Below are 14,515 nucleotides of genomic sequence, written 5' to 3' on the forward strand. Positions count from 1 at the left end.
AGATCATGGTGGGCCAATAATACCCTGCCCTTAAGGCTTTATGGGCTAAGGTCCTTCCCCCAATTTGGTTCCCGCAAATGCCGAGATGGATCTCCCGAAGGATATAATTCGCATCTGTAGGGCCCACGCATTTCAGCAATGGGGCTGAGTATGACTTTTTAAGCAACTCTCCATTAAAGACAATGAACCTGGAGTTAATTCGCTTCATCTTGGAGGCTAAATTTTTATCCTCGAGAATTTCTCCCCGAAGCTTGAAAGCTAGGATGGGGTCCATCCAGCTGGGCTCACGGTCAACGCAGCACACTTCAGGTGCTTTTTCAACACTTCTTTCTCGGCGCACCTCCACATAAACATATCGGTTCAGCTCAGTAAGAGTTGAACTAGCAAGTTTGGAGAGTGCGTCAGCTTGAGTATTCTAACCCCTTGGGATCAGCTGAACTTCAAACGCTCTCAGCTTTGCGATGACTAAACCTTGGAGAGGTAGGCTATCATTATGGCTCTTTAGCCTCGTAGTCACCTCTGATCTGACACGCAACTAGCTGAGAGTCTGTCTTTAGACAGACATGTTCGGCTTCCAAAGAGATGCACAATTCTAAGCCAACAATTGCTGCCTCATATTCGGCCTCGATGTTCGAAGCCTTGAAAGAAAATTTCAGTGCGTACTCAAAGGACTTGCCTTCGGGAGAGGTTATCACTACCCTGCCCCCAAACCATTCACGGTGGAGGATCCATCCGTGAAAACGGTCCAGACTTTCTTTCCTTCGTCTAGCGTCTCCTGGTACGAGCATTTGGCCAGGAAATCCGCTTGAGCTTGAGCCTTGATGGCTGCTCTCGGCTAGTAGTTGAAGCTCAACTCGGTGAGCTCGAAAGCCCACTTTGCCAACCTACCAGATTTTTCTACTTTGCGGAGTACTTTTTCCAGCGTCTGATCAGTTAAGACTGATATTTGATGGCAATCGAAATAGGGCCTCGACTTCCGAGTTGCTACCACTACTGCATAAGCAACTTTTTCGAGTAGGGGGTAGCGAGTCTCAGCATCTGTCAGAGTGTGAATGACAAAATAGATCGGCTGCTAAACCTTGTCTTCTTCCCTCAGCAGCACTGCATTGATGGTGGTTGGGCTGACAGCCACGTATAAGTACAGGGTTTCCCCTTCAGCTGGACGAGCCAGCATAGGAATTTGAGCAAGATGCTCCCGAAGCTGATTGAAGGCCTCTTTCTGCTCGTCTCCCCAGATGAGCTCTTTTGTTTTTGGGAGTTTCAGGGCTTTAAAGAAGGGTAAACCTTTATCCGAGGCTCGGGAGATGAACCTCGAGAGGGCTGCCATTCTTTCGGTGAGCCGCTGAACATCTCTTTTTGTTTTCGGCTCAGGGAGATCGAGTGCTGCTTGCACCTTTGCAGGATTGGCATCAATCCCTCTCTTGCTGATCACGAAGCCGAGAAATTTTCCAGACTTCACTCCGAAGACACACTTCTTCGGATTCAGCTTCATTTGGTGCTTACTTAAGGTGGCGAATGTTTCATCCAGGTCTTTAACATGGTCTTTATCTTCCTTGCTTTTAACGATAGAATCGTCAACATAGACTTCCATGTTTCGGCCTTTTTTCTCGGCAAAAACTTGATCCACCAACCTTTGATATGTTGCCCCCGCATTTTTCAATCCGAAGGACATCATTTGTAATTGTACACCTCGCCGTTCGTGACGAATGTCGTTTTTGCTTGGTCGTCGGTGTGCATGAAGATCTGATGGTACCCAGAAAATGCGTCCATGAAACTAAGCAAGGCATGGCCGCTTGTCGAGTCGACTAGTTGATCGATCCTCGTCAAGGGGTAAAAGTCTTTTGGACAAGCCTTATTTAGGTCCGTGAAGTCAATGCACATTCTCCAGGTGCCATTTGCCTTCTGAACCATCACCACATTGGCCAGCCATTCTAGATATTGTCAGGGTTCGATGAAGCCTGCATCCAGCAACTTTTTGACTTCGGCTGCGATGTCTCGGTTCTTATTTGCAGAGTAATTGCGCTTCTTTTGCTTAACTGGCCGACACGTGGGGTCGACATTAAGCTTATGAGAGATGAGGTCTGGACTTATCTCGGGCATGTCAGCTGCCGAGAAAGCAAACACATCTCTGTTGTCCTGAAGGAGTTGGATGAATTCAACGCGGACTTTTGGATCAAGATCCATTCCGATTGTAACACATTTTTCAGCGTCTCCTTCGGATAACTCCACTATTTCAGTCTGCTGATCCAGCTCCATTGCTTTGGAGCCGGATTCTTCATTATCTGGCATGCTATCAATATCAGCAAGCATCCCAGACTTTTTCTTCGGCTGGTTCTCTAAGTCGTTCAGCTCAGATGAAGAACCAGCCTTCTCTTTCTCTGTCCGTTTTTCTTTCGCCAGAGATCCTTGGGCCGAAGCACTTAGGCCTTTCGGCTTCTTCGTACTTGGCTCTTTTTCTCTTTCTTTTTCCTCCTCATCCTCATCGTCGTGATCTTTCGAATGACTAGTGGATGGCTTGAGGTAGTTGCACCTTCGGGCTTCCTTTTGGCTGCCCTCAATTATTTCGGGGTAGCCAGCATCCGAAACATATATCATCATTTGATGGTATGTTGAGACTACCCCTTGAATTTCGTAAATCATAGGTCTCCCCATGATCACATTGTACACTGAAGGAGCGTCAATGACCAAGAATTCGGTCATGACGTTCCTGGCTGCTTCAGCGTGGTCGATGGTGACAGGAAGGAGGACCTTCCTGTCGGGATAAGTTGAAGCTCCGTTGAATCCAGAAACCGAGTAGGGTATTGGCGTTAGGTGCTCGGGCTTAATTTGGTTGTAGGTCTTTCAGAACAAAATGTTTGCTCCGCTGCCTCCATCCACGAGAGTCCTGGACACGTCGTGGTCGGCAATTGTAGCAACAATCATCAAGGGATCCTCATGAGGGAATGTTACCCCCCGGCAGTCGGCAGTTGAGAACGTCATGTTGTTGCACATCAGCATTGTTCACCTGATAGATCAGAGCCCTAAGGTGACGCTTATGCTCCCTTCGAGAACACGTCCCTCCGGATATAACATGTATTGGTGGAAATTTCTCCTCCAAAGTCTTGTTAGTTGTTACTATTCTTCCGGGGGAAGTCCAGCTCTTGCCAAGAGTCTTTATCAGACCTCTCAGCCTCTTTTTTCTCGCGGTGATCCGCGATATATTTTTTCAGTACCCCTTCCGGACCATATCCTCAATTTGGTCCTTCAGTTGTATACATTGTTCAGTGTTGTGTCCCGATGACTCGTGGAACTCACACCAAAGGTTTTTATTATTCTGCCGATACCACTGGGGAAGTGTTCTCAGCTTTCGGTAACTTTGCTCTCCCTTCGTCACGCTGTAAATTTTGGCGCGCGGGAGGGCGAGCGGAGTGTAGGATTCATATCTGCCCAGGTATGGTGCAGATTTCTCCTTCTTCGGCTCGTTGGCCGAAGTTCGTTTTGAGGCTTTCGCCTTTCCTTTCGACTTCTGGCCTTGCCTTCAATCGATTGTTGTTTTTGTTTCCCACCCTCAGTTTGAGGTCGGGTTTTTGTTTTGTTCCATTCTTCGACTCGGATGAACTTGTCCGAGGCACTGAGTGCTTCCTCTAAGGTCTGAGGTGAGTTCATGACCATGAAGTCAGAGAACGGACCAGTCCAAAGGCCGTGCTGAAGAGCAAACATAGCCAGTCCTTGATCCATCCGAGAAATGCTGGATGACTCGTTGCTGTAACGAGTCAGGTAATCTCGGAGGCTTTTGGCCTCCCCTTGCTGCAGGCCTATGAGCTCTACAGTTGTCTTCTCTCGGCGGTTTTCCGTAGAAAATTTACTTTTAAACTTGGTGGACAGATCGTCCCACCCAGTTATTGAACCCTCCTTTACTCCTTTGGAGATCCACGCTTGCGCGACCCCCTTGAGAGTAGTAGGAAAGTATTTGCACTACGTCGCCTCGGACCTAGGGCATAGATGCATATGCCCCTCGTAGGAGGCAATATGGTCCTTCGGATCTGAAGTCCCATCATAAGTGATGTGAGACGGAATTTTAACCGTTGGCACATGCTCCTCTAGAATCCATTGGTCGAATGGAGAACTGGTGGGAAGCATCACAGCTTTCTCCTTGCTTCTGGCTAAAGGAACCGCTCTCCGCCCTCTTAGAGAGGTAGAAGTGGTTTTCGTTCCTTGGTCAGAAGGCTAGGGCTCGGTCCCCGGGAATGAGAGGCGGCTATGCACACTGTGCTCCCTGCGGCCGAGGCGCACGTGAATGCTTTGGTGAATAGTGTCCGACCGAGAGGCTGAATTACTACTCTTATGAGTCTTGCTTGAGGTGAGCTGAGCGGTAGGATCCTTTAAGAAGTACGAGTTCCTTCGTCTTTCTCACTTGGTTCTCCAAGTATCCCCTTCCCAATTTTCCTCCTACTCATTCAAGGACTGGGGTCTCACCCCCTCTTGCCCGATCCACCTTCGTTGATGCCTGGTTTGCCGAGGCGATCGATCACGAGGTGGTGGCATCACGCTGGCCTTCATGAAAATTGCCACCGCTCTCGCAACTTCCTCAGTAGAGGGCCTCATTTAAGGAGTGTCTCTCTAAGTTTGGGGACGAGAATGGATGCTCAAAGGCTGGCTCCGAGCAATTGATTGAGTCCTGTGATGGGACTGATTTTCAGCATTGGACCAAGGAGGACTCAGCCTATGCTGAGATTGAATTATGGGAGAAAGAGACTTCTCCCCGGACGCCCCTCCCGAACTGGCACCTCTAGAGGAGTTCCGTTCCGGTGAAGGCGATGGTGTTAGAGTAGGAGGATCTAAGGGCCTCTTCCCCTTCACCATTCGGCGCTTCCGCGATGGGGATGCACCGCTGTTCTTGTTCTTGCGATTTTTAGCCATTGGTACTAAGATTCTGGTATAACGATTGAGATTGGCTTAAAGATTTTTTGAAAGTCTTCCCCACAGACGGCGCCAATTGTTTTGGGTGAAAATAATGGCACCTTGCCGAAGGTCCTAAGATGTGGCTGAAGACTGACTTGGTCCAAGTGATGCTGGGCCGAGGGTTTTTTACACAGCAAATACACGTAAACTGGCCTCGGGGTTGTGCCGAGGAAGGCCCCTCCGATGCCGAAGTCAAACAGTGTTTAGAGAGAGAAAGCTATGCAAGAGTATTAGTTGCTTGAGGCTTGAATGTAAATGAATGATAAATGATGTAATTGAAGGCTTTTATACCTTAGCATAACAAGGAGAAGATGGATATGGGGTTAGAGTCATATGGGCTGACCATGATGACTTAGGTCGTTGACTTGGAAGGATTGGAGACTCGGGCCTTGACCTTGACTTGGATTGAATCATTTATGGACCGGGCCCAATTAGGCTTAATTGGATCCAAACAAAGAGTATAAATTCCTAAAACATTATTCCATGACTTTTTATGATTAGTACCTATTTTAGACAACATATTTTTGTAAAGAAGACAGTGAGGAATAGCTCAAGTGGTTAGAGCTTCCCTCCCAATTCCAGGAGATCTTAGGATCGATTCTTACTCCCGTACTTATGACTCTCTTAACAACAAAAAAAATTATAAAGAACACTAGAGGTATTAAATGTTAAGTCAGTCCTTAAGTAGTTGGTACAAATGAGTAATTTGTCTAAAGGTAAAGATGAATAGATGACATCTTACAACTATAAAGTTATGGGATTAATCCCTATTAGAAGCAATTAGGTGATGACTGCCGACTGGGTGAGGATTCTCTTCCACCTCCATCTTCAAGAAGCCTTGTCCTTGTTCATTAATAGGAGTTCGGTTTGGCTCTAGTCATCAAGTTTGAGCCCAGTCAAATTATTATGCTCATGCCAAATTATTAGCAATATACCGTTTAACTTTGAAACTATTTACATAATAACTTTAACCATATCATTTAGGGTTTGTTCTCTTCGGCTTATTTTCTGTTCAGTTCAGTTTCTAATTCCTTCTCTTATAAAATATTCAGTTCAGTTCAGTAAATTAGAATAGGCCCTTAACACAAGAATCTAGCCATACTCCTATGAGTCTCAACGAAGATCCTCCTCTTCGATAAATCTTACCAATTATTTGGACCATTTCTCCAAAAACAGCCGCATCATATATATGCACAACATTAAACAGAATAAAACACTCACCTAATCTATATTTAGTATTTAAAAACTATAACTTAGTAACTAAGAAAGACACATGTCCCCATCCATTCTATTACACTTCTCTAACCATAGTGCCACATGTCATCTTACACTATTAATTTTTTATTACACCATTTTTTTTAATTCTTTCATTAAAATTATACTTCATCTTTCATATACACTTCATCTCTCCTCTTTAATTCAACCTTTTCCTATTCACTCTTTAATTTTAGCCCTTCCACCTTCTATTTAAGCCTCTTTTGCCTTTAAACATCCAAAATTTTAATTTCTTTAATCATGTTTCTGATTACATATTATACCCTATAATGACTTACTGATATTTCCTCACTTATCTTACAATACAATTTTTCCGATTACATATTATAGCCTATAATGACTTACTGATATTTCCTCACTTATCTCTGAATACAATTTTATATGAATAACCCGTGCATTGTACGGACCAGAAGGCTAGTTAAACCTTTAAACTCAGTCATTTTAACAACTTTTCTCTCTCTTCCCCACGTATATCTCAACATACGCCTCCTATACCCAATTATCAAACACCATCAACATTATTTTTATTTTATTTTTTCTTCCTTTCAAATTAAATTTACTTCTCTTCTTCCATACATTAGCCGGCAATCACCGGTTACCGGCGAACATTTTTGCCGGGAACCGTTGACCCGCACTTCCTTGCTTACATGTAACCGTCAACATCCCCTTCATTAACTGGTAAGATCCTCTTTACATTTCCTAAAATTAAGGATCTTTTACCAAAACGGCTAGTTTGACAAAAGTATTTACCAAGACGGCTAATTATAAATTTTAATTCCCAAACTAGCTAATTTATTAACTTGGAAGGAATCTATCTATTTCTTATTTCCTTTGAACCGATTTGGTTCACATTTTTTTTTAACTTTGTTTTTTTTGTTTTATTTTTATTTACTTAAAGATTTGTGTAAGTTGGAAAATTTAAGCAATATACAAAACTACGAACAACGTAAACATTCGCAAACTCGCAGAACCCTAATTTCGAAATAAAAAATATTAAAAACACTAATTTTTCATCTGTATCAATCACAAAAATTTAGAATTTCAAGTAGTATTGTTCTATCAAGACTGCCGCAAATTTATACGACGATAAGAGATTTTAAGGTATTGTTCATCTTTTCATGTCTATTAGTTGTATACTCTTTGTTAGTGTCGGCTAGTATGAATAGTTGTATTTTTTTTTTTCCTTTTGTTCATTAGAAGTTTGGATCATTTTTTTGAGTGGTTGATTATGTGGTGTAACTTTTTAAAAAAATTGAGAACTGCTGCATATATATTATGTTGATTGTTATTGTTCAAATTAATGGGATATTTTAAACTATGGCCTTAAAATTTAAATAAAACCAAAATTTAAAAAAAAAAAAACTAATTCTTTTTAAATAAAACCAAAAAAAAGAATAAAGTGAACTGAACGGGTTCAAAGGAATATAAAAAATAAATATTATCCTTTCAAATCAATAAATTTAGCTAGTTTGGGAATCAAATTTTATAATTAGCTGTTTTAGTAAATACTTTTGTCAAATTAGCCATTTTGATAAAAGATCCTAAAATTAAATAACATTATATTACATAATTCACATTTTAATGGAGAACAAACAAAGAAAGTAATAATCATGGGATCTACCTTCACGGTGATCTCGACCTCCACATTATTGAAGCGCGTTGTCTTCCCAACATGGACCTCTTCTCCGAGAACTTTTGTCGAGTATTTTCCTCGTGTCGCGCTCCTTTCTCTAGGAGGAGGAAAGTATCATTTGAGGAGAAAAACAACGATCCTGATCATAAACTTCATTTCAAGAATAATAATATCATCATGAGCGACCCGTACATAACAGTTAATATAGGAGGGGCAACGGTGGCACGTACCCGTGTGATATCGAACTCGCAAACCCGGAAATGGGAGGAGCATTTTAGTATCCGCTTAGCTTATGTTGTGTTTGATATTGATTTTAAGATCAAAGATAATGTGAAGAAATAGAAAGATATTGCTTGCCTTCTCATTAATCACCTTGGGAAATATATAATCATTTAACTAAAATAGAATATCGAAATATTATCATATCAAACTAAATATTCTATCATATCTCAATACCCCCCTTCAAGTTGGAGCGCTCGGATCGTAAGTGCCCAACTTGGAAAGAAGATAATCAAATTGTGCTTTACAAAGAGCTTTTGTAAAAATATCTGCAAGCTGTGAAGATGTCGGAACATGAGATGTAGAAATCCACCCCTCTGTAATTGCATCACGAACAAAGTGACAATCAATCTCAATGTGCTTTGTCCGTTCATGAAAAACCGGATTCTTTGCAATGTGCAGAGCTGCTTTATTATCACAAAATAACTTAATTGCCTTCGGATGTTGTACTTCAAGACTCAACAACAAAGCCTTCACCCATTTTAGCTCTTTAGAGCACGAAGACATGGACCTATATTCGGCCTCCAAAGAAGAGAAAGAAACAGTAGATTGCTTTTTAGTTTTCCATGAAATTGGAGATTTTCCAAGGAAAACAAGCCAACCAGATAAAGAACAACGAGTTAGAGGGCAAGCAACCCAATCTGAATCACGCCAACCCTGCAGATTTAAATCACAATCAGAGCTCAATAAAATACCTTGTCCGGGAGACCCTTTTAAGTATCAAACCACCCTCATTGCAGCATCCTAATGTTCACTACGAGGTTGCTGCAAAAACTGAGACAAAATATGAACTGAATATGCCAAATCAGGGCGTGTGACATTAAGATAGATCAGACGACCAACAAGCCATCTATAAGACTATGGATCACTAAGAAAATCGCATGTTGCCAATCCTAGTTTGTGATTTTGCTCCATGGGAAAACCTCTAGGCTTCACACCTAATAAACCTATCTCAGAAATAATATCCAAAGTATATTTTCTCTGACATAAGAATAAACCTACAGAGCTACGATCCACTTCAATCCCCAAAAAATATTTTAAAGGACCTAGATCCTTCATCTTAAAACAGTCACACAAATAGGCCTTAAAAACAGTCAATGCAGCGGAATCATTCCCAGAAATAATCAAATCATCAACACACACTAAAACAGTACTCTGAGTATCACGAGTAGTATGAGTGAATAAAGAATAATCAAAGTAAGATTGTTTGACACCATACTGTTTCAAGGCCACGGTAAGTTTCGCAAACCAACATTGAGGTGCTTGCTTCAAACCATATAGTGACTTCCTCAATCTGCAAACCAATGTAGGATCCGAGCTCTGAAAATCGGGTGGTAATCTCATGTATACCTCCTCATCCAAGTCGCCATGAAGAAAAGCATAGTGGACGTCCATTTGGTGAATTTCCCAATTCTTGGCGGCCGCAATAGCAAGAACAGTACGAACCGTTGTCATCTTAACAATCGGAGCAAATGTCTCATCATAATCTACACCTTCTTTCTGATGATTCCCGTATACCACCAAACGAGATTTGAGGCGCTCAACTTCACCATTAGAAAGAAACTTGGTCTTATAGACCCATTGACACCCTAGAGCCTTTTTTCCAGGGGGAAAAGGCTCTAAAGTCCAAGTAACATTGTTCTCTAAAGTTCGAATTTCTTCATTCATGGAATTACGCCATCCTTCAAATTGCATATCTTCTTTGAAAGTTGTCGGATCCTTAGTCTGAACAACAGCTGAAATAAACTTCCGATAATTCACAAAAAATTTGTCACAATGTATATAATGTGCTAAAGGATAAGGAGTACCTGGAGACTGATTGGAAGACGGGGATGGACTATTAGCAAAAACCGAATGAGTGACATAATCACGAAGCAAGACCGAATGATGTTTTTCCCTAAACCCACGGCCCATATCAGGCTGCTGGTCCGTGGCATTTGTGGGTGGCTGCTGTCCCACAGTGTGTTGCTGCGGGGTGTTGGGCTGGCAGCGTGCTGTGTGGCACGACTGCTGCTGTCCTGCAGTGCCGAGGCAGCGTCCGCAGCATTTCCAGCGGGTTGGGCAGAGCTGGAATGCTGGGGGCTGCTCGGTGTACCTGTGGCAGTTGGCTGGGTGCCCCCCCTGCCGTAGACTCCTCCCCAAGAGGCTAAAAAATTGTCCCACTTTCAACATCCTCATATGACCCCGCAAAATCAATATGCACATCTTCTGACATATCATGCATACCCACATCAATATTAATTTCCTCCTGACACCCAAACGGAAAAATATCTTCCACAAATTTCACTTCACGAGAAACAAAAAATTCTTTACTCTCAAGATCATATAATCTCCACCCCTTCTTCCCAAAAGGATACCCCAAAAATACACATTTTCAACTCCGACTAGAAAACTTATCCCCCTTAGTTTTTTTATTATGAGCAAAACACAAACATCCAAAGGTACGAATAGCATCGAACGAAGGAGGTTTATTGAATAGGAGTTCAAAAGGAGTTTTGTTGTGTAAGAGAGGTGTCGGGGTACGGTTAATTAAATGAGCGGCGACCAAAACACATTCACCCCAAAAATATATAGGTAATTTGGCTTGAAATCTCAAGGCTCTCCCAACATTAAGAATGTGTTTATGTTTTCGTTCTACTCTCCCATTTTGTTGAGGGGTTCCGACACAAGAGGTTTGAAAAATAATACCAGTAGCAACAAATAAAATCAATCAAGCAATTAAATTCGGTTCCATTATCACTTTCAACAAATTTAATTGTTTGATTAAATTGTCTTTCAACCATAGCAACAAAGGCCATAAACATTTGAAACACCTCAGTTTTATCAATTAACAAATAAATCCAAACAGCTCTCGAATAATCATCAACAATAGTCAAAAAATAACGAGCTCCACACGACAAAACATGTCTATATGGACCCCATAAATCACAATATATTTTCTCAAAATTTCCAGAATATTTATTGTCACTCAAAGGAAATTTGTCTCTAGGATGCTTAGCACGAAAACATACTTCACAACTTTTATTTAAACTACTCTTATTATTGCTAATATGCGGAAGCAACTTAACTACTTTTTCCGACGGATGCCCTATTCTTCTATGCCAAAGCTCCAATTCTGACGACGCTTCAACCACAGACACACGTTGCACCACATCCGGTTTACTAAAGAAATAATATAGTCCATCTCGCCTAAGACCCGTTCCAATCAGCTCCTTCAGACGGTCCTGTATAGCACACATATATGAGTTAAATTGGACAACAACATTTAATTGATCACTGAGTAACGTAACAGAAATTAAATTGCAATTGAGACTAGGCACAAAAAGAACTCCAGTGATAGTAATTTTATCGGACAATCGGACCGAGCCTTCCAAAGTGGCGAGCACACTTTCACCATTGGGCAAACCAACAGGACACTCAATGTTACGAGTGTCAAATAACCAAGATGAGTTACTGGTAACGTGATGAGTTGCTCCGGTATCAATGATCCAACAAGAGGCATCAAACTTACCATTTAGACGGTTGTCAGGAATATTAGCATTACCCAAAAATCCCAAAAGCACCTTCCATTGTTCGACAGTGAAAGCTTTAGTGGAGGAGGATTGTGCGGCAGTATTAGGAGTGTTATGGGAGTCCCCTGCAGCCGTAGCATGAGCACGTGCCCCCCCCCCCCTTACTCTGCTGCACTGTAGTAGAATCTTTCGACCCTGCATTCCAGCCCGCAGGATAGCCCACAATTTCGAAGCAATTATTAGGGTCGTGCCCCTTCTTCTTGAAGTGAGGGCATGGAGAACGAAACCAACAATTAGATACCTCATGCCCCTGTTTCTTATAATGAGAGCAAACAGAACCACGCCCACTGTTAGCACGAACAGCAAAGCCGAGAGCATCAGGTGGTTTGGCTTCGGTGTCCTGCCTAGCGTTGTGAACGCGCTCTTCTTGAACCGCCAATTGATACGCCCTATCCAGACTTGGTAAGGGATCTTGTGACAGAATGTTCGAGCGAAGATAAGAATAGAAACCCGAGTACAATCCCATCAAGAAATCATGTAAACGAGACTGATCACGCCTTTGTTCATGGAGTCGACCCGCCGTACACGAGGAACAACAAGTACACGAAATAAGGGGTTCGTGATGATCCAATTCATGCCACAAAGCATGTAATTTCCCATAGTATACAGAGACAACCATGGTTTTAGTTTGTTCACACCTTGCGAGAGATGAACGGAGTTGCTGAATTCGAGGCCCATTAGTCTGAGCGAAGCGTTTGCGGAGGTGATCCCAAAATGGTTTGACTTCTCTGAATTTTGAAAGAGATGATTTAATTTCAAGATCAATTGTATTTGAAAACCAAGAAATCAACATTGCATTTATGGCAGTCCAATCGGACTTGGTACAGGGAGATTCCAGCACTGTAATCGTATCGTCAAGAAACTCAAATTTGCGTCTGGCTTCTAAGGCAGTCTGAATATCGGCTGCCCATTCATCATAGTTGTCCCCTTTGAGATGAGTCGGAGTAATATAATCGCCAGGCCTATCTTGAGGTCCTAGAAAATATGGTGAATTGGGTTCTATTTTGGTCGTTGGTGGTGGCGGTGGTGGTACATCGTCACCAGGCATGGTGGTTTAGAAAAAAAAAAATCAAAAGAAAATCCTTGCTCTTGATACCATGAAGAAATAGAAAGATATTGCTTGCCTTCTCATTAATCACCTTGGGAAATATATAGCCAATACAAGTCCTAATCCTAGTATCATAAGATAACTTAGGATCTTCGGAAATTAACTAAAATAGAATATCGAAATATTATCATATCAAACTAAATATTCTATCATATCTCAATATAATGATGTCCTTGGGGCTGACATGATCGGGCCGCTACCGTCCTGGCTTCGCTGATTATTTCAGGTGAGGTGATCGACAACTGGTTTCCCATTCTTAGAGATAACGGGAAACCTCCTAAGCCTAAAGCAGCGGTTCATCTACTTCTCAGGTTTTTATCTGTTTTTGTTATATTTTTCTATAGTTTTATGTACATCAATGCACAACTTTAATCATAAAATTATTTAATATTTTATAATAAATTAATTCTAAATTTTTTATTTTTTTTAAAAGTCTTCATGAATTTGAATATGACATGACTATATATTTCAATACAGAAATTACTAGTATTGTTAGAGAAGTCTATGGTTTGAGTAAAAGACCAAATAATGGAAGTACTTTTAATTGAAAGAAAATTCTATATTCGGTAAATGATCATAATGTAGAAGATGATGGTGTTGATAGAGAGGTATTTGGTTGGTTGGTTGGTTGAATTTTGAACGTTTCTTCCTGGCTTCCATTTATTCTACGCGATTATTTTTTTCCAACAAAGAAATTCCGGATTTTAGCAGTGGCGATTCCAGTATGGGTTCAGTGGGTTCAGCTGAACCCATACTAGATTCTGAAATATCTGACTAGATTTCTCTAATATAAAATTTGTATAAATAATATAAATTGCTTACATATTAGTTGAACTTCGCATGCGGCCAGCGGTAAGAAACCTACTGATCAAATGAAAGGTCGCGGGTGCGACGCTGTATGTCTTTCTTATTTTTAATTTTTGTCTTTCTATATTGTTTCTTCCTTATTTGGCTTTTACTTTGTTCTTTTTTTTTTTCGTAGATAAAAGGTTTAGAGTATTTTTGAAAATATTATTTGTTAAAATTATAAGATTTTTTTATTTGGCTATATTTGGATAACAAAAAATGGAAGGAAAGGAAGGGAAGGGAAAGGGAGGGAGACAAACTTCATTGTTTGGATAATATGTTGAGGGAGGGAAAGGGGGGGGGGGGGGAGGGATCCATTTTCCCTCTTCCTTTAATAAAGATCATCCCTTCAAAATTGGAGAGATTTGGAGGGAAAATGGAGCTCATCATTCCTCCACTTTTCCTTCCTTCCCCTTCCTCCTATTTCCCTCCCTTTCTTTTCCCTTCTAATTTGTTATCTAAACATAGTGTAAATGAACCTCCAATACCTCAAATCGACATGTATTGTGCATACCCAATTTATCAATTTAAATTTTATTTTTAATTATGATACTAGATATCATTGTATACGTTTGAAAATTCCGAACCCATAAGAGCAAATTCCTGGGATCGCCACTGAATTTCGGGATCTAAGAAGGTGGATAGAAACATGGAAGTGGTCCTCTTTGGGTTTTGTTTATAGTTTTTTCTAGAACACAAAATCTTTTATGGACCCGACCAGACTTGAGTTCATATTTTCATGAGTTATGTTTAATTTGTATGTTGTGAAAAAAACCATGTTTACTAAGGTATTGGATTCATTACATTGGAAGATCTCAAGTTATGCATTTATCATGGAGAGAAAATACGCGATGTACTCTT

General features: G+C 41.1%; 1 protein-coding gene across 1 annotated transcript; it reads right to left on the reverse strand.

Annotated features, from left to right (window-relative positions):
* Nucleotides 1-10,947: 10,947 nt before the first annotated feature.
* Nucleotides 10,948-13,322, reverse strand: LOC110703590. The gene is made up of 2 exons (XM_021881372.1): nucleotides 11,640-13,322; nucleotides 10,948-11,352 (listed from the first exon to the last, which is right to left on the reverse strand). The coding sequence occupies exon 1, from the start codon at nucleotides 12,746-12,748 to the stop codon at nucleotides 11,753-11,755; it is 996 nt and encodes a 331-aa protein (XP_021737064.1). The 5' UTR covers nucleotides 12,749-13,322; the 3' UTR covers nucleotides 10,948-11,352; nucleotides 11,640-11,752.
* Nucleotides 13,323-14,515: the final 1,193 nt, after the last annotated feature.

The sequence above is a fragment of the Chenopodium quinoa genome, unplaced genomic scaffold (genome assembly GCF_001683475.1).
Source record: "Chenopodium quinoa cultivar QQ74 unplaced genomic scaffold, ASM168347v1, whole genome shotgun sequence".
In the NCBI taxonomy this organism is placed as follows: Eukaryota; Viridiplantae; Streptophyta; class Magnoliopsida; order Caryophyllales; family Amaranthaceae; genus Chenopodium; species Chenopodium quinoa.